The 25372-nt window shown below is 38.3% G+C and overlaps 3 protein-coding genes across 7 annotated transcripts; 2 read left to right on the top strand and 1 right to left on the bottom strand.

Annotated features, from left to right (window-relative positions):
• The first annotated feature begins 332 nt into the window (after positions 1-332).
• On the top strand, positions 333-4254 carry LOC143859201 (disease resistance protein RGA2-like). 2 transcript variants are annotated; one of them, XM_077369894.1, is made up of 2 exons: positions 333-2697; positions 2807-3007. In XM_077369894.1, exons 1-2 carry the CDS (start codon positions 492-494, stop codon positions 2860-2862), a joined length of 2262 nt encoding a protein of 753 aa, XP_077226009.1. In that variant the 5' UTR covers positions 333-491; the 3' UTR covers positions 2863-3007. The 2 variants fall into 2 exon arrangements, with proteins under 2 accessions (XP_077226009.1, XP_077226008.1); XM_077369893.1 differs by adding an exon at positions 3776-4254 and having other exon boundaries at positions 334-3407.
• A 2201-nt stretch (positions 4255-6455) lies between these two features.
• MCM4 (Minichromosome maintenance (MCM2/3/5) family protein) lies at positions 6456-16339 on the bottom strand. 4 transcript variants are annotated; one of them, XR_013239191.1, is made up of 19 exons: positions 16186-16339; positions 14771-15391; positions 13644-13772; positions 13467-13548; positions 13214-13346; positions 13043-13114; positions 11624-11749; positions 11443-11556; positions 11127-11339; positions 10905-11003; positions 9474-9634; positions 9261-9357; positions 8606-8767; positions 8439-8519; positions 7902-7980; positions 7679-7815; positions 7545-7595; positions 7182-7434; positions 6456-6692 (listed from the first exon to the last, which is right to left on the bottom strand). XR_013239191.1 is itself a non-coding variant. In XM_077369905.1 (18 exons), the coding sequence occupies exons 1-18, from the start codon at positions 16214-16216 to the stop codon at positions 7360-7362; spliced, it is 2463 nt and encodes an 820-aa protein (XP_077226020.1). In that variant the 5' UTR covers positions 16217-16339; the 3' UTR covers positions 7009-7359. The 4 variants fall into 4 exon arrangements, 3 of the variants coding, with proteins under 3 accessions (XP_077226020.1, XP_077226022.1, XP_077226023.1); XM_077369905.1 differs by lacking the exon at positions 6456-6692 and having other exon boundaries at positions 7009-7434; XM_077369907.1 differs by lacking the exon at positions 6456-6692 and having other exon boundaries at positions 7009-7434; positions 14771-15376; positions 16186-16287.
• A 2734-nt stretch (positions 16340-19073) lies between these two features.
• Positions 19074-22048, top strand: LOC143859001 (zinc finger BED domain-containing protein RICESLEEPER 2-like). Its single transcript, XM_077369682.1, has 5 exons — positions 19074-21117; positions 21486-21569; positions 21647-21722; positions 21863-21924; positions 22011-22048. The coding sequence occupies exons 1-5, from the start codon at positions 19074-19076 to the stop codon at positions 22046-22048; spliced, it is 2304 nt and encodes a 767-aa protein (XP_077225797.1).
• Positions 22049-25372: the final 3324 nt, after the last annotated feature.

The following is a 25372-nucleotide window of genomic DNA, read 5'->3' as shown; positions in this document are numbered from 1 at the left end:
GGGTAAGGGCACTCGTTAGCAAAATCCTTATTTTATAGAAGGGATTTGCCATTTGATACATGCGAGGTGGCTGCTCTCAGGCAACATCAGGTCCGCAAAATGCCATTTGCAATGGACCCTAGCAAATCCCATTATAAAAAGAAGTGGGCATCTTTTGTGTTGGACATGTCATCTTTATGTCTTGTGACAGAGACATAAAGATAGGGTCTATGTATTCCTTTTACCCACTCCATTTATGTCTTCTCAGTGAGGGGGATGTTATATGGGTGTTTGGTAAGATTAAAGGGGTAAGTTTGTTATATAGTGCATAAGATCATTGATTTAAGAAACATATTAACGGGAGATTAAGAGCATAAAAAAGGAATACTAAAAAGAAGAGTTGTCTATATAACAAACCATCTTACAGGAAGAAGCTTGCAAGTTATCTGTGTGATTCTCTACTTGCTCTAGCTAGCTCGAGAGAAATTTTGTTCTCCTACCAAGGATCAAATATGGTGGATGCTATCGTTAATATACTGTTTGAGAATTTGAACTCTCGAATCCAAAAAGAGTTTCAATTACTGGGGGGTGTTAAGAAAGATATGGAAAAGCTTAGGAGCATCATACAAAGGATTCGAGTTATACTCCCAAATGGAGAGGCTATGGCAGCTAGGAATGAGGAGCTGAAGGATTGGCTCTCAAAGCTTTCAGATGCGGCCTATGATGCGGACGATATCTTATCAGACTGGGCTGTGGAAGATGAACGATTAGAAGTTGAGAGCACAAGTGGGTGTGGCAACATACAAGTAAGCAATACCTTCTTTCCTTGTTTTCATTTCCAACGTAATATATTTCGCCATAAGATAGGAACTAGGATAAAAGAGATCCTCGAGACATTCGACTCAATTGCTGAGGAGAGGCAAAAGTTCAATTTTGAAGTAACACCAATGAGTTCTGAGAGCGAAGAGAGAACACCTACTGACTCCTCAGTAATTGAAAAAGAAATTTATGGGAGAGATAAGGATAAAAAAAAGAGTGTCCAACTATTGCTAGCCGATGTGAGTAATGAAAATGATGTCCCTGTTATTGCCATTGTTGGCATGGGAGGCTTGGGAAAAACCACACTAGCTCAATTGGCCTACAATGACGAGAATGTAAAGGGCCATTTTGAGCTAAGAATGTGGGTTTATGTGTCTCAAGATTTTGTTGTTACTAGAATTGTAACAGCAATTTTAGAATCTGCAACTGGAAGACCAACTGCTCTTACTCAGTTGGATGAGATGCAAAAAAGCCTCCGAGAAATAATATGTGAGAAGAGATTTTTGCTTGTACTTGATGACGTATGGAATGAAAATGCAAAAAAATGGGATGATCTAAAGAAGATCTTAACATGTGAAGGAAAAGGAAGCAAAATCGTTGTAACTACTCGTAAAGAAACAGTTGCATCGATGATGGGTGCGCTTCATGAATCCCCACACTTGACTGGTTTATCAGACAGTGATTGTTGGTCTCTGTTTGAGAATCAAGCATTTGAACCAGGGAGAAGTGAAGAGCATCCAAACTTGGTTACAATTGGCAAAGAGATCGTCAAGAAATGTGGGGGTGTTCCTTTAGCAGCTAAGGCATTAGGAAGCCTACTACGTCTCAGAAGGGAGGAGCCTTCGTGGTTGTCTGTAAGAGACAGCCAAATATGGGAATTACAAGATGATGAAATTTTGCCGGCTCTAAGATTGAGCTACACCAATTTGCCATCTCGTCTAAGGCAATGCTTTTCTTTTTGCTCTGTATTCCCTAAAGGCTATGAAATTGTGAAAGAAGAACTTATTCGTATGTGGATAGCTAATGGCTTTGTTACCCCTAAGGTAGGAATGGAGCTGGAAGACGTTGGAAATGAGATTTTCAATGATTTATTATGGAGGTCTTTCTTCCAAGACATAGAAAAGGACGATGGAGGAAAAATAACAAGGTGCAAGATGCATGACTTGGTACACGATCTTTCACGGTCTGTTATTGGGAACAAGTGTTATATCGTGGATTCAGAAAAAACTGATAATATCCCTCCCTCGACTCGATATGTCTACTCATTATCAGAATGTCCGAGCTTGTATAAGGCCAAAGCCATACGGACGCTGCTATTGGGCTTTGAAGTTAAATTCAGATTCTTTACAGACACCAGCAAAAACTGGATCCTTAGAGATATTGAGAAATTTAGATACTTGCGATGCCTTTCTCTAAGTAGATGCGATGTTAACCCACATTCAATATGCAACTTGAAACAGCTAAGATACCTACGCCTCTCCAATGCTAACATCGAAACTTTACCTAAATCGATTATCTACCTACAAAATTTGCAAACATTGAAACTAGAAGGCTGTTGGAGGGTCTGTAGTCTCCCACCACTAGGGCAGCTTCCCTCACTCAAGAGTCTTGAGATAGGAGGAATGTTTGCAGTGAAGCAAATCAACCAAGAGTTTTACGGTAACAACACATTGAAGGGATTTTCATTTCCATCTTTGAAAAGACTATCGCTATCGGGTATGTCCAATTTAGAGATATGGGCATCAGTGGAGAAAGGAGGAGCTTTTCCTTGCCTTAATGAATTGAAGATTGAAGACTGCCCAAAGTTGATCACCCTGCCGTGTTTTGTGCATCTTACCTCCGTTCTTATCTCTTCTCTTCATAAGATGTCATCCTTTCCAGAAAGCTTTCTACAACACGGTAATGCACTCCAACATTTAGCAATTAGGTCTTGTGAGAAGTTGAGGAGTCTTCCTAGGGAGCTGGACAATTTCAGTGCTCTCAAGTCATTGAACATTTCGTATTGTAGGGAGCTGGTGTCTTTGCCGGAGGGATTGCGAAACCACACATTTCTCGAAAAGTTGAAGATTACAAGGTGTGACAGTCTAATATCATTGGCCGAGGAAGGGGTACTACGGGGATTGAAATCTCTTCAGTCATTGGTTATTGTGGGCTGTGAAAAGCTCGTTTCTTTGCCGGATGACTTGCGGTGTCTCACTACCCTCAAAAATCTGGAAATCGGTAATTGTTGGAATTTGGCATTGCCAGATGGGCTGCTACGGCATTTGAAATCTCTTCAATCATTGGTTATCTCTGACGATGATACGCTTGTTTCTTTGTGGGATGACGTCCACCACCTCACTGCCCTCCAAAATCTGACAATCAGTTGGTGTAATAAGTTGGAATCTTTGTGGGATGACGTCCACCACCTCACATCCCTTCGATCTTTGACCATCAAGAATTGTCCTAAAATGATTTCATTGCCCGCCGGACTACAACGCCTCACCACACTCCTAAGACTGTCTATTCACACTGGTTCAGATTTGGAGAGACGATGCAAAAGGCAGAGAGAGTATTGGCACAAGATAGACCATGTACCGCATATCACCATTAGATGATGCCACTGCCAGGTTCGTTTTTTTTACATGCACATCTTTTTTTTGCAGTCCCAAATCTTTATCTATTCCTATTCCTGTGAAAACTTCAATTGTTTTTTACATGCCTAAAAAAATTATATTTGGTTAAATAACAGCTTTTGTCCAAATAAAAAATTCTTGTTTTATATATGGACTTTTGAGAATTTTTTTTTTTTTCAAAAAAGTTCACGTTTTGACCATTTCATGAGTTTTAATAGACACTATAGTTTGTAAATGAAGGATTTTCATAAAGATAAAATCTCTTCTTTCATGTCATTTTCGTGAGTGGATTCTGTTATATTGCATGTCTTTTTACATTCCTCCAAACTCCACTATTTTGTTTTCCCTTCTGATATACACAGGTGGCTGTTCATTGCTTTCAAGGTGTGATAGTCAAGTAAACCAAAGCCTTCTTCTGGGTGCCTCCTTTCCTTGCTATTAGCATATGTTCTGCTCCCTGTTTGGCTACGATTAGGAGCGTTTTCTGCACGCTTGTGGGTGGGTTTTGGGAAGAATTTCTGTTCAGGATTTACTCTGCTCTTTTGGAAGAGGTCTATGCTGGTTTCTGTATGTTCTTTCAGGTTATGGCTTTCCACAGGCTTGTGGTTGGGTTTGGGGTAGGATTTTCTGTTCAGGATTGCTGCTTAGTGTTTGCTTCAGTTTTCAGTTCTGTAATAAAGGCTCTGTTGTGGAAGTTTTAAGGGTTGTCTCCTTGTAATTTGTGCAAGAGTTGTTCTCTGATTGTTGTGTTCTGTTATTGTGTTATCCCATGTTTTGTCCGAAGCAAGGCAGCTAGTCCTTCTCTTGGATTTTTCAATAAATTTCAGAATGGCTTTCTTCATTTCTTCATCTAAATTTAGTGAAGTGTATTTCTGATAAACATTACTAGTATCTCCATTTATACTTTTCAAGTGGCTTATTAATACTACTAAATTCTGTACCCACTTTTCTTGATGCTTACTATCAACACAAAATTCTCTCCTCGCTGTCTCTATTTAGGCCCTGTTTAAATTGCAAGAAAGCATTAACGATGGAAAAAATTTCATGGGAAAATTTTTTCTTTCCGCAATTTAGAGAGCAATGATATAGTCATAATTAGTTTAGAGAGAAATCATTATAAATTGAAGATGTCTCTTAGTAAAAAATTGAAGAGGGCCGGTTCAAGTTATCTTTTTTCGTGTGTATAAAATGTAGGAAATTTTTGAATAAATTTCCTTTTCAAATTTTTTCAGAAAAGTCCTGCAATCCAAACAGGGCCTTAGTGCAAAGGGCCTTAGTGCCCGAATAAAATTTGTACTCTTCTTAGAGAGAAGATCAGCCTCTCAACCCACTTCGAGGAAAGGGTCACTCCTCCTTTGTGTGCAAAATCACAGCTTTGAGTTCAAAATTCTTCATTAATTTGAAAAAAATACTTCATGTTAAATAGAAAACGTACTTTGCAGCTACTTACCCTTTCTCTAAAGCTCCTAACCAAACCAATCTAGATACAGTAATCCTTATCTCTAAGACTCGTACCCGTACTAGATAGCAAACTCACAAGTTACACAAATCTAAACTAATTTATTCCACACAAGTGAGACCCAACTGTTAGTGATTTTGCATTTTCAAAATCATGTATTTTACATGTTTTAGTGTTTTGGAAAATGTTTACTTTCTGTTTTTTATAAACAACAGTGCCCTCGTTTTTTACAACACCAACTAGGTACGTAACAATTTTTTTTTCTAAGCGAATTCTGGATTTCATTTCATATAGCCTGGAATGCTACTTTTCCCACTCGAACTCATGTGGCCTGCCTCGATCTGTTACCATGCGCCATGTTTGGCAAACGAGAAAAAATATTCCATAGAATATTAGTGGGGCTAATTGTAACTTGTGAGTGATGGGCAGAGAGGGAGAGAGTACTTGAGAGGTGGGAGTGAGAGGAGCATGAAAAGCTTTGGAAAACAGGAAAAACAAAAACACAATTTGAAATAGGGTCGATTGCATCACAAATGGAGCAGCATCCACTGTTGAATGCCATGAATGTTCTTGTGTCTAGATATTATTTTATTTTTTTTGAAAAATCGTATCTAGATATTTTTTCTCCATTGAATTTGTGGGAATTCCTCATTTCCCAAAATTTTCATGAAGCTAGGGATATGATCTCCATGATAAAATAGCTTCCAACTCTACCAAAAGGACTTTGGGAGAGAACAGCCATCTTGTGCAGATTTGTCTTATTCATTTAATTCATCTGATGTGGTTCTCTCCTGCATAAGTGAGGTGCAAATCCCATATATGAATATATGTGCAGAGATGGGTGTCATTATAAGTATGGAAGTGCAGATATAAATCCCCTACATATGTATACATATATGGGAAATTGATTTCTGCAGTCTGGTTTCAATAGTGGAACTATACTCCTTCATATTTCTTTGATAAACGTTATAATTCTCAAGATGCTCTAAACAGCCCACCAGAAAACTAGTTAATGAAGTGTTGAGTGCCATTAATACCAAATCCTTGAGGCTCTGTTCACTCGCCTTCTCGAGAAAGGAAAGCAGAAGAAAGTAAGCCAAATTTTCTCGTGATTGGACATTTTCCGCCGTTCACTCGTTTTCTCGGGAAAGCAGATTTACACACGTGGAATATATAAATAATTACATGTAAAACCAACTTTCTTGCACTTTCCCTCTAAATTTTCTCACCAAAAGCGTAAGAAAATCCATTTCTGGAGAAAACCACTTTGCCTGCATACTTTCTTTTCCTTTCTCAACCAAGTGACCAACGAGAAAAAAGAATTTTCTCACAGTTTCTTTTCCTTTCTTTTCAAGTTTTCCACATCAGATTCTTTTCCTTTCTTTTCTTTTCCTGCAGCTAGAAAACAAGTGAACGGAGCCTGAAGGTTTCAGATTGGATTTCCTTCTCTAACTGATTGATCTCATGGCTTATCTTGGTCTGATTCTATAATCAAATAGGTAACATAGTTGACTAAATTAGTAGCTCTAGTTATAAGAGAACATCCAACGTGATATATGCTTGAAAAATGAGGACTTGAGACATGAGAGAAAGAAATGTATCTACAACTAAGATGCAACAGCCTTCTCATGTATTACAGCACCTTTAAAAGTTACATATAAACTCATCCATTGATCTTAGACAGTGAGTGCAGTAAAATCTTAACTTACCAAGTTCATCCTTGTGTAGATAGGCTCTATCTCAGTTCACAGGTATTACATGCAGCTTTATCAGTCTACCCCAGCCATGTCACATAGTACTTTCAAACTATCAACAGAACCCTAACAAATCACATGTAGTCTATGATTAGGATTCGTCTATCGAGTGACGACATAGAAACAAGGTGCCCGAGACGGCAACCCCAAAAAATCTAGAAATGGAGACAAGCCCGTAAGTGTTCTTACATACAAAATTACTGCTTACTTTACTGATCATAATTTGCAACAAAATAAATATGACATTCATTTAACAAACTAATAAATCTTAAGATTAACCAACTAAACGTCTCAAACAAACACGAGATAATCAAATAACAGTGCATTCATCAATCTAATATAGTTATCTTCAGTCTCCAATATGCATAGAGAGAGAGAGAGAGAGACCAATAAGTTACAATGAATATAATATTTGAAGAGTATTTTTATAGCGTTTTAGGTTCAGCGGTTCAGGTGAAGGAGAGATAACAACAACGATAATAACTAGTATTTGACTTGACGCAGTACATTAAGGACTCGATCTGCGCACATTAAGTATGACAGTTCCAATAGTACCTTTACAAGTGTGAAAACATAGTATGTAGCTGAAATTGTCCAAGACTGACTAACATTATGATTGAAATAAGCCTTAGACCTCCTTGTCCATGACTGACTGACACCATGATGGAAATGAGCCTTAGACCTCCACCCAATGCAGCAAAAGAGCTTTCCTATCACTCTACATGTGCTCTAATCAAATCCTCCTCACACCATCACCATGAAGACTAACGAACCCTTCTGTTGCAAGAGCTGCAAGTGCATTTCGCAGCTGACAAAAGCCCAAAAAATGAAGGTTCTACCCATTAGTAAGCACCATTCAATTTACAATAGACATTAATGTTTCACTATAAGAAAGAATGTCTCTACTTCTCTACTTACATCATTAAGGTGGACGTCTATGTTGCTTGGTGACCTCAGTGCTTCGAGTAACTGAATTAGCGTGTATAACAATATTTCAGGCATTGAAATGCTCCACATTTAAATGGAATGGTTTCGAAGAAATTAAGCCTTACCTCCATCAATTGAATTGAGGCTCCCCCAATTTGCATTTTCTCCATTATAAGGTTGCGGGTTAACGCCAACAGATTCTCCCTTCTCATTCTTTCACTTGCGGAAACCCCAGTTGTAATGAGATCCATGTCTATTGTCCCTGTTAAGGGTCATCAATGTAAATACTATACAGGCAACTGTTCGAATAAGAAAAACAGCAGCTAGTGTCCAATGATATTTATTTACCTGTTGAATGATCAGTGGCTGATTGTTGCAGAGCAACTTCCAAAAGCCTGAATGCCTCTGTCACATCTCTTTTTTCAACCTGTAGACATGGGAATCAACTTGTTTGCTTCAGATTCTTGAGTTTGCTTTAGGCCATGTTTGGATTGCAGGATTTTGATGAGGAAAAATATTTCTAAAATTTCCTAATTTTTTTACACACGAAAAAGATAACTTGGAACCAACCCTATTCATTTTTCACTTGGAGAGATCTATAATTTATGATGATACCTCTAAACATATCAGTTCCCTCTAAACTGTGGAAAGCAAAAATTTTCATGGGAAAATTTCAGTCAGAATTGTTTTTCTAGCAATCCAAACAGGACCCTAGTACTCTTTCCCTGTTTTGTTCTCGAGGAAAGGCAGTTAGTCCTCTTGTTTATTTCACTTTATCTATAAAATTTGAAGACCTCTCCGGTGCCGCACTCTTTTCCAGGTTTAAAAAAGACTTATTTGTGTCTGAAAACAATCAAACATGTGTCTGACAAACAAGTTTCATACCCATTCACTAAAACGGATCCGAGCTTGGGCTTCACTGAGACGTATCAAGCTCTCTATTTGCCTTGGGGTGGCTGTTATCACCTGTCGATAAAAAATCCAGGTAATATTAAGGATAGGATGTCATTTGTTTACACATTCAGATGTGAGTTGTAGATACAAAGGAGGACCTTTTTGCTGCTTCCAGGGAAGTTTCCTCTTCTCCTCATCTCAACATATCCATGTGTTAATGCTTCTGCGGCTTCATCTGATAATTGGGGATGAATGTGCTTTCTGGCATAGCTAATGTATGCAGTTAAAGTCTGAAGGTCTAAAACATCCTCCACTGTGCTCTGCACAAACAATAGACATCAATTTTGTTATGAAAAACCTCTCAAATAGCGATCTGCAATTTCAATGGCAAGGCAAAACGAAAGAACCAACCACAAGCAAACGCACAAAGACACAGATTTACGTGGTTCGGCAAAGCCTACATCCATGCCAGAGGGGACGAGAAAATCCACTATAAGAACAAGGGAATACAAGAGAAGATCAGTATCTCTCACCAAACCCACAAAAAACCCTAATACACCATTTTCCCCCTTTTGAGCTCTCAACCCTCTTCTCAAAGACAAGAAGACGAAAATAAGGCCTAAAACCCCCTTATAAAAAGCGGGACAGAACTTACTCAAATCGGACCGAAATCACACAATATTTCGGAACCCAACCTGGTTGAATTCAAGACACTCAACTCAACAAATTCCTTTAGAAACTAATTTTGCATATCAAATTGCTAAAAACTTGGAATTCCATGTGGAGAAATTGCAAGATGGGAACTCTGCTGACCTCATGATTCTGGAAGTGCAAAGCAACAATATGCTTAGCTAGGCGCCTGTCTGTCTGTTCATCAGCCTTGTCAAGAACTAGGTAAATCAAATCAAACCTGTGGATGTTGACATCATCAATTATTAGATATTAATCTGAGAGGGGCCAATGCCATAAACAGCTCAAGAAGTATTTTGTGTTATGTGTGTTATGATTTTGTTATTAGTTTATTACCTAGACAGCAAGGTAGGAGGAAGGTGGATATTGTCTATTACAGACAAGCGGGGATTATAGCGTGATCCACTAGGATTAGCACAAGCTAAGACAGAAGTCCTGGCATTAAGGGAGGCAATGATCCCAGCTTTTGCAATTGAAATGGTTTGTTGTTCCATAACCTGCAGTGTGTTAAAAAAGAAATCAGAAGACATGGTATGATAAGGTAAAATACGCAGTCAAATGCCCCTGAGGATTCTAATTGGCTAGAAACTATTGCACAAATATCTCCGAATATTTTCAAAATAACGCATTTTTATCGCAACATTTTCTTAAAACGAAAAAATCCAGAAATAATCCTGAGATTTTAAAAATATAGCGATATATTCATTTTTATCATAAAATGTCACGACAATATCATGATATCATCCCGATATTTTTACAGTATTTTATTTTATATTTTTTTCTTAAAATTTATATTTATATATGGGATTTGTTAAGCTCCATAGCAAAAGGGTTTTCGCGCCTGGTCTGTTGCACGTCAGACCAGCCACCTCGTGAATGGAGACAAAAGTTGTTGTCTTCATTCAAGAGGTGGCTGGTTTGACGTGCGACAGACCAGCCGCGAAAACCCTTTTGCGATGGACGCTAGCAATTTCCTTTTCTATATATATATATAGTTTTATTTTTATTGTTTTTTCCAAATATAAAGCCAAAAAAATAAGAAAAAAATTAATATATCGTGAGATTTTCCCTTGCCAAGAAATTCCCGAGAACGATATTTGTGACATAGGCAAGAGAAGGAAGCCAACTTCCAAAGATCACTTTGAAAACATAACAACCTTGCTAAACTATAATGACATCTCCAACCGCTTAGGGGCCGTTTGGATACGCGGATTTTAGAATCCTGGATTTCTTCAAAATTGTAGCTAAGAGACAAGAGAAGAAGCGGACCGGCTGTCGTTTTTTACTCGTTTTTTACTTCTCGCCCTTCTTTTCATCAACAAGAGAGTAGCAGATCCTCCCATATTTCCAAGTTTTAGAAATCTTAGGATGCAGGAGAGATTTTTAAAACCTGAACTTCTCACTTAAAATCCAAGAAACGCTGTCAGGATAGCATACAACAGCTTGACCATGAACCCTCTTTTACACTGTTTTCAAACTAAATACCTGGATTCTAAAATCCGCATATCCAAACGACCCCTTAAGCTTTTGGAGTAATTGGTTGTTTTCACATCGTGTCAAAACAAAAGTCCTGTGTTCAAAACTCCTTCATATTAAAAATCCACATGAAACAGCCAACCCAAAAAGAGGGTCCACATGTGCCACGTGTAGGCCAACCCTAAAAAGAGGGGCCACACGTGAAGACTGAGGAGTGTTAAACTATAAAAGATTAAACAATGCCATCTCCTACAGCTTAAGCTTTTGGAGTAATTGGTTGTTTTCACAAACCTCATGTAACATGCTTCGTGCATTGTCAGACATTTTATCAAACTCGTCAATGCAGCAAATACCCCTGTCACTAAGGACCAATGCCCCACTCTCAAGCACCTGCACATTTTAAAAAAAAACAGAGATCAAGCAATACATAAAAGCCCACTTTGAGTTGAAGTGCAGGAATAAGTGTGTAGAAGGAAATCTGTCAAGGAAAAGAAATCCACAACTATATCATACAGTTTCGCCGGTTTCTGGGTCCTTTGTAACATAAGCAGTTAAACCCACAGCAGAACTCCCTCTTCCACTGGTATAAATGCCACGAGGGGATAGCTTGTGTATGTATTGGAGCAGCTGAGATTTGCTGGTTCCAGGATCACCCACAAGCAAGATATTAATGTCACCGCGAAAGCTGGCCCCAGAAAGCAACTTCAAGGCATTTCCACCAAACAACTATGTAGAGAACCAAGTTTGCACAACATAATGAATCCATATTAAGATCACTTATTCAAAAAAACAAACAAACAAACAAGAGGAAATTTTATTTTATGCGGACCTGGCAAAGAAGGCCTTTCTTTACATCCTCGAGTTCCCATATATTTGGTGCCAGGGACCTGGTTAGCCTATCATAAATATCTGGCAACTTTGATAGCTCTTTCAATTGCTCTACCTGAAAATTTCAAGCGAGTATGGGTCAGATTTGCTAATGCGATTGTTTACAAGTAATAAGAATGTACCTTATCTTCGAAATCAGTGGGACCATCATTTTCAGCTCCATTGGCGCCATCCTCGTTTTCCATGAGATCCTCTGCCTGCATTCTAGACTTGTCCGTCTTCTTCAGATGGAGACAATCAATGTATGTCTGCCATTGATGAGATATAAGAATTAGATCAGCTAATTCCATTATTGTGCAAGTAAAAAGGAATCGCTGATGATTTGGTATAAGAGCGGTAAATGGCAAACATCTACTGAGGGTGCTCGCGGGCTGTATGCTGGAATTTATGGAGGAATTTCAGTCGCCCCTAAAGTTGGTTTGGAGACTACATGCTTCTAAGTTGGTCGACAACTCCTATTCCTATAAATTAGGGAGTTGTGGAGTCTTTTGAACAAGGAAGCTAACATGCAATAGTATAGTAGGGTGCTTCTAATGGTGTAACCTAGTTTGTAGTCAAGTCATACAAAATATTTTTTCTAAAGTGTGTTCTTCAATGCAAGATTTTTTGTTGCGGGGCCACGGGCAAGCTTCCAGGAACAACATCAAGTTATTTGCATCGAATCGGTGTCAGAGCCTAGTTCATTTGATTGATCAGATACGACCGTCTGATCTGACAGTTGAAGATTACAGGCACGATCCCGTCCACAGATTCCACTGTTAAACAAGGGCAATTAGGACAAATGGAGCATCTAGATGATGGTATTCACAAGATTTATGGGAGATTGTTAAAGGTTATAGCAAAGTGGCCACACCAGAAGATGAAGCCAATCTCAACCCCAGTCATAAAAGCACATTTTAGGAATCAAGGAATATAGAGTAATAAGTATTTTCTGTCACAAATGATTTTGGTAGAGCTCAAAGAAAAGTACGAGGCACTAAATACATCCAAGCAGACCAAAGAATTAGTGGAAAAAGCAAAGCAGACTCTATATCAAGGCATTCAAGTGAAGAATAATCTAATGATATTAAGTTATTAACAGAGCCAATGAAGACTGAATCTTACCTGACTAGAGTGATGGAAATACCGATGTTATTTCCTGGAAGCTAAATGGGGGTGCCACAAGAACAAAAGATTGTGTATCAAAAAAAGACACTTTACCAAAAAAAAATTGTAATAATTGTCTACAATCTAGGCTACACCATACACTTAGAAGCACCCAACTACACCATTGCTTGCTAGCTTCCTTGCTCAAAAGACTCCACAACCCCCTAATTTATAGGAGTTGCCAACCGAAAGAAATTTCTAGTCTCCAGACCGACTTTAGGGATGCTTGAAATTCCAACGACATTCTCTTGCTTTCTAAGAACTTCTCAGCTCTTCCAAAACAAAGTCAAGTCTTTCTTCGAGCTTCATAAATTATTCAGGCTTTGGTTTGCCTTGACCAATTATGTAAGCAAAAAGGGGAAACGTGGAAAATCCTAAATGATAATCTTGCATACCTTGAACAGAGATTTTACAGTTCTTTGTGTCGGTCCTACTCTAACACTCATCGCTCTGTATATCCCAGTGACCTGTTGAAGAAAAAAATATCTCAACAAACAAAAAACCAGTCTCCACAAATTGACAGAACTTGAGGTAAAACAGGGAGGGAAGCATTGATGTGTTATTACCTCAACTCTATCACCAGGCTTTCCAGTGTCCACAAGTTTGTCATGCATTAACAAGCTGACCGTATGTGGGGTCCCTCCATCAGGAATCTCATCTGGGGTCTCCTGGAGTCTCACAATCTGCTTATCTGCAAAACTGGTTTTACAACATGACCATAAAAAACAAATACAAATTCATTGAATTATTTCTACAATCATACTCTAAATCACTCGCATAATTGCATTATGAAATGTAACACTAAATTAACAGTAATACCTGCATCGGTTGTGAATCAACATCATGGAATCTTTTGCCAGACATTCTTGCCTACCGCACCTTGTTGGTTCATTGATTCGGCCTAATAATGTTCGTTGCAACCCACAAAATAATGATTATGTCGAGAAAATTAACGGTGATATAGAATTGGAGTGGCAATAGAGATGAATTTCATACCTCTATCGACAACAATAGGATCAGAGAAATAACCACAGACAAGGCAGCGGAATATAGCTTCCTTAATTTCAGGTATTATGGAGCTGCAACGGATTATCATCCCTTTCACTGAAACCATCTTATCGATGTCTGCTTGAAGCAATTAAACAGTTATATTAGTTGGTTTTGGTGTATAAAAATATTCAATCTAAGCGCCGTAACCAAACTGACTATATAATGATAAATATAATCAACCAGAGCAAGCTAACCAATGAGACAGTCCAAATTGTAATCAACCACAGTAATGTGACAAGTCCGAAATGTATAAAATATATTCGGTTCAAGTACCATGATCAAACTGACTACATAATCCAAAAAATACAAAACATACTGAATCAAAGCATTGTAAAATTTACTACATAATGCAAACCCTAGGCTCTGATACCAAATTGGTGCAAACCTAGGGTTTGCACGGTTTGCACTTTCCAGGTTGACTACCAGGAATTAGGAGCAAATAAAATTCCCAAAAAATGGAACTAAACAAGCCTTTCACAAAAGAAAAAAAACTAACTAATATCAAGTGTATGGCTAATGGATCACAACACTATAATCCAAAATGTAATCAACTACAACAAGTTAACCCATGAGATAATTCAACATGTAATCAATCGCAGAAATGTGATAAATCCCAAAATGTATAAAATAAATTCGAGTTAACCAATGTAAACTGTTTTTTAAGAAACTTACAATACTTTCTCCAATTGACTGAATTGATCATAAACCTATGTATTCAACGATGAGAGAGATAGAGAACCAGATGGGTTGAGATTTAGTTTAAGTACCATGATCAAACTGACTGTGATCCAAAATGTACAACATGTATTGAATCGAAGCACCATAATCAAACTGACTTAATGATCCAAAATGTAATCAACTACAAAATGCTAACCCATGAGATAATTCAATGTGTAATCAATCAGAGTAATGTGATAAATCCAAAATGTATAAATAAATTCAAGCTAACCAACGTAAACTGCTTTTTTTAAGAATTTTGAAACTAACAATACTTTCAAAAATTGACTAAACTGATCATAAACCTAAATAATTTAACTATGAGATAGAGAGAGAGAGAGAGAGAGAGAGCAAACCAGATGGGTTGAGATTGCGCAAGGATACAGATGACTTAAGATTGAATATCCGCGACTGGATGTGCTTCTCGTATAGAGGATTAATACAAGTGGCAGTATCCATTAGGGCAATGTCGAACATGGCGAGAAGTTCGAGAGGGTATCGAACCATCTTGTTGTAGAGATCAGGATCATAATCAAAGATATTATGTGCATCAACGTCCATGGATTCGCCCTCGAGCTCGAGGATCTGGTGAATGGCCTTCATGTATTTTCCCTCTAGGTCGGTGGGGTTGTCACGGTAGTGGCGGAGGAATCGGTGGATGGCGGACCGGACGTCCTGGACGTTGATGTTGGTGCCCCACACGAAGGTGGTGGGCGTGTCGTCAGGGGCATCGTCAGAAGAAGGCGGGGCGTCGTCAGTGGAAGTGGGGGTTGCGGGTGGGGCCCGTCTACGGCGTGGGGTTTGGCGGGAGGAAGGGGTGTTGAATCCACTTTCGGAAGAGGGCGAGCGGAGATTGTGGTCAGGAGGGGGTGTTTGGAATCCGGATGCGGATGTGGATCTACGTCTTCTTCGGGGAGCTGGAGAGGAATTGGTGTTGTTGATTGGGCTGGAATAGGAATCATCTGGAGAAGAGGGGCCTAGGTTCAATACAAACAGACAAAAAAAACAATAATTGTTACATTAAACTATCGACAGAAAATCAATCAACACACACACACTGGCATGGATTCAATACAAACAGACAAAAAAATAGAATGGTTGTTACATTACACTATCTACAGAAAATCAAACAACAGAGGGGAGGGGGGGTGGGGGGGCTGGAGTCAATACAAACAGGAGAAAAATGGGGGGAAAAACCCAGTAATTGTTACATTACACTGTCTACAGAAAATCAAACAACAGAGAGAGAGGGGCCTGGATTCAATACAAACAGAAAAAAAAAAACCCCAATAATTGTTACATTACACTGTCAACAGAAAATCAAACAACAGAGGGAGAGAGGAATGGATTCAGTACAAAAAGAAGGTAAAAACCCAATAATTGTTACATTACACTCTCAACAGAAAATAAAAAACAGATGGGGAGTTTGGATACATGAATTTTATAATCTAGGACAGTAAAATCTTGAATTTTACCAACTAAAACCTAGATTTTATAAGCTAAAACCTAGACTTTGTAAGTGAAAACCTGGTTTTTATGATCCAAGATTGTAAGATCTAGGTTTTAGCTTATAAAGTCCAGGTATTAGAGTATAAAATCAAGGTTTTAACTTGTAAAATCCACGATTTTATAATCCTGGGTTGTAAACTCCATGTATTTGAACGGACCCAGAAAATGAGACTTGCAGATTTTGTTAATGGATGAAAACCCTAATATTTTACACTAAACTGTGAAAAGAAAATCAGACAGAGAGAAGGAGAGAGATTGTTACCGTTTGTGTTGTTAATGGGAGAAGAATCCATGTTCAGAGAGAGAGAGAGAGAGAGAGAGAGAGAGAGAGATGGTGTGAAGAGGGGGGCGAGGGTTCTCTACAACAAAGGAGATGTGGTTTTTTTTTTGGCGGGAAAATGTACAGCCCTTTTCCCGCCATTTGGGTAGGGTTTTATTCTACTGGTGGGTCCCATCCTTGATTGATCTGAGCCGTCCACTCGGTAGGCCTGGTTTTATATCCCGTATCGCACCCACTACTCTTTGGAGGCTTCTTTTTTTTCTTATTTGTACACCAAAAAAAAAAAAACTGGGGACCACATGGACTATAAATGAAAGGTTTAGATGATCCATTCATCTGGGCTCCACTGTACATTTTGGGCACTATGAACCCCTCTTTTCTTTCTTTCTTTCTTTTCCACATAAACAATATTAAGACACCCTTGTTTCATGAATATGCCAAATGCATCTCTTAGACCCTATCTGTTTTGGATTTTGAGAACTGATTACCAGTCCATAATTGATTGCACTGAAAAAGTTAGGCCCTGTTGGTGATTTTCCAAATGATCAGATGTGATGTATATTTGTATAAGAACATAATTATTCCCATTTTGCATCTTCTCCCATGAGAGCTTAATGTAGTGAGGTCCTCTTCATCAAATCATCAGTCCATTCAATGCTGTTTTCACATCAGGAAAAAATCACCCAGTTGATCTTACAATTGAACTCCTGATTTTATGATTTTTTTTCTATGTTTTGATAGGCTACAAAACTTGTGAAGAGATGTGTTTCATCCTAAGTAACCCCGTAAAAAATAAATTCATATTTAAATTGATGCAGAAATCTGAAAAATTGGGATATAAATAAATTTGATTTTATTGCTTTTAAGTGGGATGAAATGAGTCATTCTAGAGACAAGTCATCATCTAATTCCAACCATAGAATCCCAAAAAATCCTCAATAAAACCATGTAAAAATCCCACATAAGTGTTACAGTCCTACATTACGTCGGCTATCTGTCTCTGTTGATGTCACTTTTTTTAGATACCCATATTTTTCTAATTGTACCGTTGACCCTGTCCCTAATGCTAATGCGCCTCTTCCTCTACATGCTCTTGTTGCGAGTGCTCCATCCTCCGAGCTGAGGGTTTATTCTCACGGTCCAATTCTTATGTATTGTGGTCTCCGCCCAATCCCTTGTAGGACACAATGACTTCCTCTCGCACCATCTCAGTCCCCTGAACTTCAGCCCCTCTCATAGGCATCAGTCCTGCCTGTGGATCCCTCCTAATCCGGGAATTTGGAAACTGAACACAGATGCACAGCTTCGGGAAAACAAAGCCACAATCGGAGGGATCATTTGTGACGACAACAGCTCAGTCATAACTAGGGGTGGACATCGTTCCGGTTCGAACCGAGGAACCGAACCGAACCGGCACATATGGTTCGGTTCCATATGTATATGGGTCGGTTCCGGTTCCGAAATCCGGGAACCGGTGCAAATTCGGTTCGGTTCTGGGTTTGGGATTCCGGAACCGAGAACCTCACCTCACCTTACCTTAAGCCTTTAAGTTTGATAAAATCACCCACTCCCATTTTAATTCACCCCCTTATATCTTATAAGTTTTAACTTAAAACTAAAAAGTTAAAAAACAAAAATATTCACAAAATCAGAAATCAAACTATCAAAGATTCAAAACCCTAGTTTTTTTTTTCTCCTCTCCGCCGCTCCCTCCTCTCGGTCTCTCGCCGACTCTCTCTGCAAACCGACTCCTCTCCGCCGACTCTCTCTTCAAACCGACTCTCTGGAAACCGCAAGCCCGCAAGGCGCAAGGTACAATTCTCCTCTCCATCTTCTTCCTCTCTCTCTCTCTCTCTCTCTCTCTCTCTCTCTCTCTATTTTCTTCTTTTTTTCTATCAGATTAATTTCTCCCTCCCTCCCTCTCTATCTCTCTATTTCATTTTCTCTAACCAACGACCCTTCAAAAACCCCATTTCATGTTTTTTTTATTTATGTTTTTTGGGGAAAACCCTATTTCGGGTTTCATTTTCCCTCCATTCCTCTCTCTCTCTCTCTCTCTCTCTCTCTCTCTCATTGTTGGGTTTTTATTTCTCACGGCCTTGATTTCTTTTTTTTGTATAGATTTATAAATTTTAGGAATTTTTTTTTGGGGGTTTCTGTTTTGCAGATTGGTTTTAGAATTTTTTTGGGGCTTTCTCTACCCGGGTTGGCCTTTGTACATGAAATCATCAATGGGCAGAAGTTCTGGGTCCAGTACATTGAGAATGTTATATGTTATTAGAGAAAACCGAATAAACCCATCTGTATAAGCTTAGATCTCCAACGAAAAAATTGTCTGTTGGGCTTTTCGAAATTTAAGGGTCCTTTGTCCATATTTTTCAGCCACTTGAGAGTGTTAGATACTTATATTAGTATTTTTGACTCTGTTTAGTAGTTTTTCTTTGTTACAAATTTTGATCCATTTAGCTCTGTTAGGGTTTAAACTTAAAGATTAGGGTTTAAACTTAAAGAATAGGGTTTGTGATTTTGTCCTTTGCTACATTAATTTTAGATAACTTTATTTTCTTACAATTCTTATATTTTGTGAAAGGGCATAATTAATTAGGGTATTTTCTTGTGAAACCACATTGCACGTTTTCTTGAGGCATTTAGATATTCTTGTTGGCAGCTTGTCTGAGTTCAAATCATATTCTTACATGCTGCTTTAATGCATCTCTCAAGATTTATTACTATTAGAATTTGAGTTCAATTCATATTCATATTATTGTCTGAGTTCAATTCATTTTATTGATACAGCTTGTCTTAGAATTTCTTGTCACACCATCTAGGCATCTAACCATCCATATTCCATATCTTGTTTATCTTGTTAGATGTCGAGCACGGGAGACACCAACATTCCTAATGATGTACCTGTTGGAGGTTTAAGTCCTATTGAGGAAGGCACGTCTCAAAGTAAAGCAAAGGTATGCCAAACTAAGAAAAGGTCTTTTACATCTAGAGTGTGGGAGCATTTTGCTAGACTTAAAGATCCGGAAGGGGGAAAACTTGAAAAGGCAAAATGCAATTATTGTCAAAATTCTTATACTTATAGTAGTTCTTATGGTACTAGTACGTTATGGAAGCATATTAAAAATTACACTAAGTATCCCAATTTTCAAAACACGAGGCAAACACTCCTTTCTTCATATCAATCATTGTCACAAGAAGGGGATAGTAGTCGTGTGGCATGGAAATTTGACCAAGAGCTGTGTAGGGAAGCGCTTAATAGGATGATTATCATTGATGAATTGCCTTTCAAATTTGTAGAACGAGAGGGTTTTCGACATTTTTGTAGTGTCATGCAACCTAGATTTAAGTTGATTGGGCGGCGTACAGTGGCTAGGGATTGTTTGGCAATGTATGCAATTGAGAAAAAAAAATTAAAGGATTTGTTGCATAAAACAGACCAAAGATTTTCCCTAACAACAGATGCATGGACATCTTTACAAAACCTTTCTTATATGTGCCTTACAGCTCACTTTATTGATCATGATTGGAAATTACATAAAAGAATAATAAACTTTTGTGTGATTTATAGTCATAAGGGTGAGGCAATTGGACAAGCTGTCGAGTCATGCATGATTGAATGGGGTATAGAAAAGGTGTGCACAATTACAGTAGATAATGCAAGTTCAAACGATACTGTTGTTGGATACTTGAAGAAAAAAATTTCTAATAGGAACGGTTTCATTTTAGATGGGGAGTTTTTTCATATGAGGTGTTGTGCGCATATATTAAATTTGATTGTCAAAGACGGGATAAGTGAAGTCATCGATTCGATTTCTCGAATTCGTGGGGCTGTGAGGTACATTAGGAGTTCTCCATCAAGAGCACAAAGATTTAAGTTTTGTGTGGAAAAAGAGAGAATTACATGCAAGAGTTTACTTTGCCTAGATGTTCCAACTAGATGGAACTCTACTTATCTTATGTTGGAAATTGCATTGAAATTTCGAAAAGCTTTTGAACGGTTTGGAGAGGAAGATGTACTTTTTATGGCAGAGTTGAAAGATGGGTGCCCTAATGATGATGATTGGGATAATGCTCGAGTATTGACTCAATTTTTGAAATCTTTCAATGAGGCTACTCTACGGTTATCCAGATCTTTATATGTTACCTCTAACTCGTATTTTCATGAAGTTTTCAAGATTGAACGTCTTTTGGATGAGTCGTCAAAAAATGGAGATGCTTATTTGAGCATTATGGCGTTGAAAATGAAGGAAAAATTTGACAAGTATTGGGGGAACATTGATAAAATTAATATGATGTTATTACTTGCCGTGGTGTTGGATCCTCGCTTTAAGTTGAAGTATATTAAATTTTGTTACTCTAAACTCTATGCTTCGGAAAAGGTTAGTGCACTCACTAATAGAGTATATGGAGTATTTCATCGTCTTTTTGTGCATTACCAATCTCTTTCCACATCGCCTCCCAATAAAGTTCAAAACTTGGATGAGATGGAGGTTGACAAGCAAAATCTAGACGCTTGTAACCAAACTATAGATCTTATTGATTCGGACTTTGTTGCATTTTTAGAAGAAGAGGAGAGCGTGGATACTAAGTCTGAGGTAGATAAGTACTTAGAAGAAGGATGTGAAAAGCAAGACCTAAAATTTGAAATATTGGCTTGGTGGAAAGTGAATAGTTCTAGATACAAAATTCTTTCCAAAATAGCAAGAGATGTTCTAGCTATTCCCGTCTCTACTGTTGCCTCAGAGTCCGCTTTTAGCACCGGGGGTCGTATTCTTGATCAGTTTCGTAGTTCTCTAACCCCTAAATTAGTAGAGTGCTTGATTTGTGGACAAGATTGGTTACAGGCTTCGCCACTCCCTATTGAAGTAGAAGAAAAGCTAGATGAACTTGAAGAATTTGAATCAGGTAACATTTTATTTGTTTTTTTTATTGTTGTCTTAGTTCTTTTGTTATAATTAATTATTGTAACTTGTATGCCCACATTAATTGTTGTATACTTTTGCAGTTGTTACTTCTCTTGATTGACCTTGAAAGTCCAACTGTCACTTCATTCATGTTGAAGAGGATGATGCAAAGAAACGTGAACTTGGACATTGGAATGGAGGATTTGAATCATTTGATGCCATTCCTTTTTATTTACTTTTCCTTTCTATTTGGATGTTTTATGGGTTGGGATGCTTGAATGTTATGTTATGTTACATCATTTTGTAACTTTTCCTCTCTATGAATAGTATAATCTATAGCTTTGTCTGTATGGGTATTTTGTCTAATAGACATTTTTGAAGATACTTTGTTAGCATTTGCTTTTACAATCGAAAGTTTATGTATGAGAGTTGAGATGGAGAAAAGAAGAGAAGGTGAGTGAATTCATGTTTTGTCTATATGGTTTTTGAAATCTGATTCTTAAGTTATTGTTGGGAGTTTTTCTTAACAGGAGTCCATCAAATATTGAAAAGGCAACACCACTATTGCTTGGCTGTTTATGACAAGGTGATAAACCCAAGCTACTTGTATGTAAATTGCAGGTGGACAAAGCCCTGATGGAACTTGCAGGACCCAAACTTGCCCCCTCTTTCTGCTTGTTGAATGGCTGCATGATATTGTTTTTCATTTGGTAGTCTGCTACTTTTCTCTGTTGATTTATGTTTAGGCTTGGCGCATTAACGGGGCACCTGATCGCCAAATATGTTCTTTCTCTGCCAATAACTTTAGGTATTACTTTTGAAATAATCGTCATTAACATTTTTTTGTAGTGGTTTAATCTTTTCATTGCTTAGCTGAGCTTGAATTCTTTGCAGTGAGCTTTGCTGGTCTAGAGGCTGAAGCCCTTGTTTGATTGATTGTTTGTTTTCTCAAGCCTCCTATTTAGGTAGAAATGGGCTGAAGCCCTTGTTTGATTTACTAGTGACTCCTGCTGCTATTGATGAAGTTATTCTGCTCCATGTGACAGATGTTCATCTGATGCTAGAAAGTGCTAGATCCTTCTGAAATCTGCACTAGTACCAGCACCGGAGGTACATCGAAAGAGATTGATAGCACTACATTGTTATATCATTTGCATTTACCTACTTCATGCAACAAGTTCGCCATCACTTCCTCTACAACAGAAACGAAACAGACGAAGCAAAACGGAATTGATTACTGAGATGCCCATATTCTTAAGCCAGTGGCTACTGGAACTTGTACTGATTATGGCATTTTTTTGAAAGGCATACTGCTTATGGTGTTAAATAATTATCTTTTGGTTTTAATTTTGTGAATCATCACTTCTACTCGAGAACTATTCATTTCTTTCAAATGTTGTTCTTTGCTGGAAGTTATTTCTCCCTGCATGCTTATACACAAGGGCGGGGCATGTCCTCTTATTGTTGGTAATTGTGGTAGTTAGCATAACCCAATCTACAAAATACTCAGATTCCCTCTTTTTTTCTCTGCAATATTTAGGCACTGCAACTTGGACAAGATGCGAATTCTCCCTTTTAGGATAAGGCTACAGGAGGTCTGTAAGTGAGAGGTTTTACTCTTTTCCTTTTCCTCCCCTTGATTATGATTAGCTCTTTGTGCTTCTTATGAAGAGCATGGATCCTCAAAATGCCCGCATTATACTAACAGAAAAGCAACAAGAACGAAGGGAATGTTAAATTCATCCGATGCAGAATTCTGCTTCGAGGTGATACTGTGTTAGACACTTAGACTGGGTGCAAAATCTTTTATAGCAGTGGTCAGGGTACTGACTCTGTTTTGTTTGTTCTTTCCAGGTAAAAATTTATGTTCCCTGCTTTAGTTGTTGTGATGAGTTATGTTAGTCACTTGCAAATAAGCAGCAAAACTCACCATTGAAGTGGAGGGGAAGGCTATAAGTGGCTGTCTGCTCTCTGAAGCTCCAAAACAAATTTCTGAAGCTCCGTTCGTTTAAGAGTGATTGGGTAGCCAACAACCATTTGACATTTCTCGAAGTGCTCACTTCAGTTGTTTACCTAATTAAACAGCCTAGTAGCTCAACTGGATTCAAGAGCATACGATGGCAGGAAACAGGTGCGTGTGCTAAGTTGGAGCTGCAATAAAATGTTGAAAATTAGCTGTTTTATGTTTCAAACCATCTAGGAGGGCACCTTAAGTAGAAGGTTTGTGCTACTATAAGCTGACCAAATCCTCCTCTGTTTGTACTCAAAATTCCATTCTCTCAACAAAGTTCATGAAAATGAGAAGGTTTGTGACTTTGTGCTACTACTATCTGTATTTTCTTCCTATTAATGAGATTCTAGGGGAAACACTTCATATTCCATAAATGTCTATCCTGAAAATTAAAAAGTTGAAATGTCATGTATATTTATGCCTACTTATGGAATGTTTATGATTTTTATGTTTTCAACATTTCCGACTATCCTAAAAAAATAGAATGATGAGTCATACACTTACAGTAAGAGCTGAATGGAGTGTTCTTGAAAGAATTTTGAGCTGGGCATCGTTCAAAAAATAAATAAAAAAATTGAGATGGGTTGTCTTGTCACTTGGTGAAGGCCTGAAGGGCCATTGGTGAAGGTTGGGTAAACCCAAAACCGAACCGAACCGAACCGATTATATATGGTTCTGGTTCGGTTCGGTTCTGGTTCCAATTTCATGGAACCGAATATATATGGTTCGGTTCTGGGTTTAGCCCAAAACCGAACCGAACCGAACAATGTCCACTCCTAGTCATAACTTATCGAGTTGAGGCACAAAGCATCTTCGCTGTCCTTAAGGCAAATCTCGCCCCCACTATGACAAATCAACGGTGCAGATGAGCGTCTCGGCTTATACCTCCAGGATACAACAACTCTCGCTCCAGGGGTGTGCACTCAAGCAACCCGGATGCCTTACAACTGACTTATGAGTGCTAAAAATGCCTTGATCATAAAGCTTTGGGGAAAAACAACAGTTGTAGAAAGCAGAAAAGGAGAAGAACGAGAAGAGAGGAAGACTTTCCGCTTGGGATATATTTTCCTTTCTCTAAATTTGATTTTTATATAAAGGAAAGAATCCGATGGGAATCGAAACGTTGCAATACTTATTGCGTAATTAACGTTTCCTAAACGGCCCACTAAGCACGTGGAGACGTTTCCAAACGGTAACAAAATTATTATTTTTTAAGAAAAATATGAGAGGAAAAAATAAAAGAAAAGCTTCGGGCCCACGCGTGCGGCCAGCCGAACGGCACGCGTGTGTGGTATGGTCTAGCCCACCAGGCCACCCGACGACTCATGCGCGAGGGTCTCTATTTTTCCTCTTTCTCATTCACAAGACAATGAAAGTGGAAGTATATATATGGACACTCTTTTCCTCACAAACTTTCCTTCTTGGACTAAAGGTTTTCACAAGGCCTTAGCCCTTTTGGAGGGGAGTTCAAATTTTTGGGAGGGACTTCCAAAAGCATAAAGTAAATCCTAAAGGACAAACCACAAAAAGACAAAATAGAATCCCCTCTTGTAAATTTTGAATTATAAAGAACTTTAAAAATAAAAAATAAAGTCAACAATAACCTCCTTATCCATTAATTGTCATCCGAAATTTGTCCAAGAGCTAGAAAGCAATTAACAGAGGTGTCACCATCGCTAGCAGTTTAGGCATCAACAGCCTTTGGATTGCAATCAACACTATTATAGGAAAATATAGATGTCTTTGGAAGCATATCCCAACGATTGCGAACCCTCTAATCTATCCTTGCAAACCTCGAAACTTGGAAAATCTCCCACACTCAAAGAGAAGCAAATGCCGCAGCTGATTACCTTTCAAAATTTGATTGTCTTGTAAAGAGGGAGGACATCCCATACAATGTCCTCCCTCTGATATTTTGAGCATTGTATGTGTAGACTCTCAAGGAGTCCATTTCACTCGTAATCTTTCTCTTTTTATAAAGTCCTGTAGGGGTATGCCCAATCCCGGCTTACCTATAAAAAAAAGGTTAAAATTGGTGAAATGATATATTTGCCCCTTTTTCTTCCCCGGACCACCCCTTTTAGTGTAAAAAGTGTAGTCATAAATACACTGTACAACTTAGGTTGGGTTCAACCCGAATTTAGGTAGGCTGCATTGGACTTTTCAAAATTCAGGTTGGGTTCAGGCTGGCAATTATGAATCAGAAGATTTCGGGTCGGGTTCGGGCTGGGGTATCAGTCAACCC

This window comes from Tasmannia lanceolata, unplaced genomic scaffold (assembly GCF_043159265.1).
Source record: "Tasmannia lanceolata isolate RefF3 unplaced genomic scaffold, GAP_Taslan_0.1 ptg000029l, whole genome shotgun sequence".
In the NCBI taxonomy this organism is placed as follows: domain Eukaryota; kingdom Viridiplantae; phylum Streptophyta; class Magnoliopsida; order Canellales; family Winteraceae; genus Tasmannia; species Tasmannia lanceolata.
Note: the sequence above shows the minus strand (reverse complement) of the source record. Positions and strands in the feature narration are given on the sequence as shown.

Bases quoted from the DNA above. Each gene is read 5' to 3' on its own strand.
- LOC143859201 (XM_077369893.1), top strand. From the start codon at position 492: ATGGTGGATGCTATCGTTAATATACTGTTTGAGAATTTGAACTCTCGA.
- MCM4 (XM_077369905.1), bottom strand. From the start codon at position 16,216: ATGGATTCTTCTCCCATTAACAACACAAACG. The intron at 13,773-14,770 runs GTTTGCTCTCTC...TGCTTCAAGCAG, and splicing joins GCGCAATCTCAACCCATCTG to ACATCGATAAGATGGTTTCA. The intron at 7,816-7,901 runs GTAAATAAATAT...GACCCTTAACAG, and splicing joins AGCCACTGATCATTCAACAG to GGACAATAGACATGGATCTC.
- LOC143859001 (XM_077369682.1), top strand. From the start codon at position 19,074: ATGTCGAGCACGGGAGACACCAACATTCCTAATGATGTACCTGTTGGA. The intron at 21,570-21,646 runs GTGAGTGAATTC...TTTTCTTAACAG, and splicing joins GATGGAGAAAAGAAGAGAAG to GAGTCCATCAAATATTGAAA. The intron at 21,723-21,862 runs GTATGTAAATTG...ATTTATGTTTAG, and splicing joins GTGATAAACCCAAGCTACTT to GCTTGGCGCATTAACGGGGC.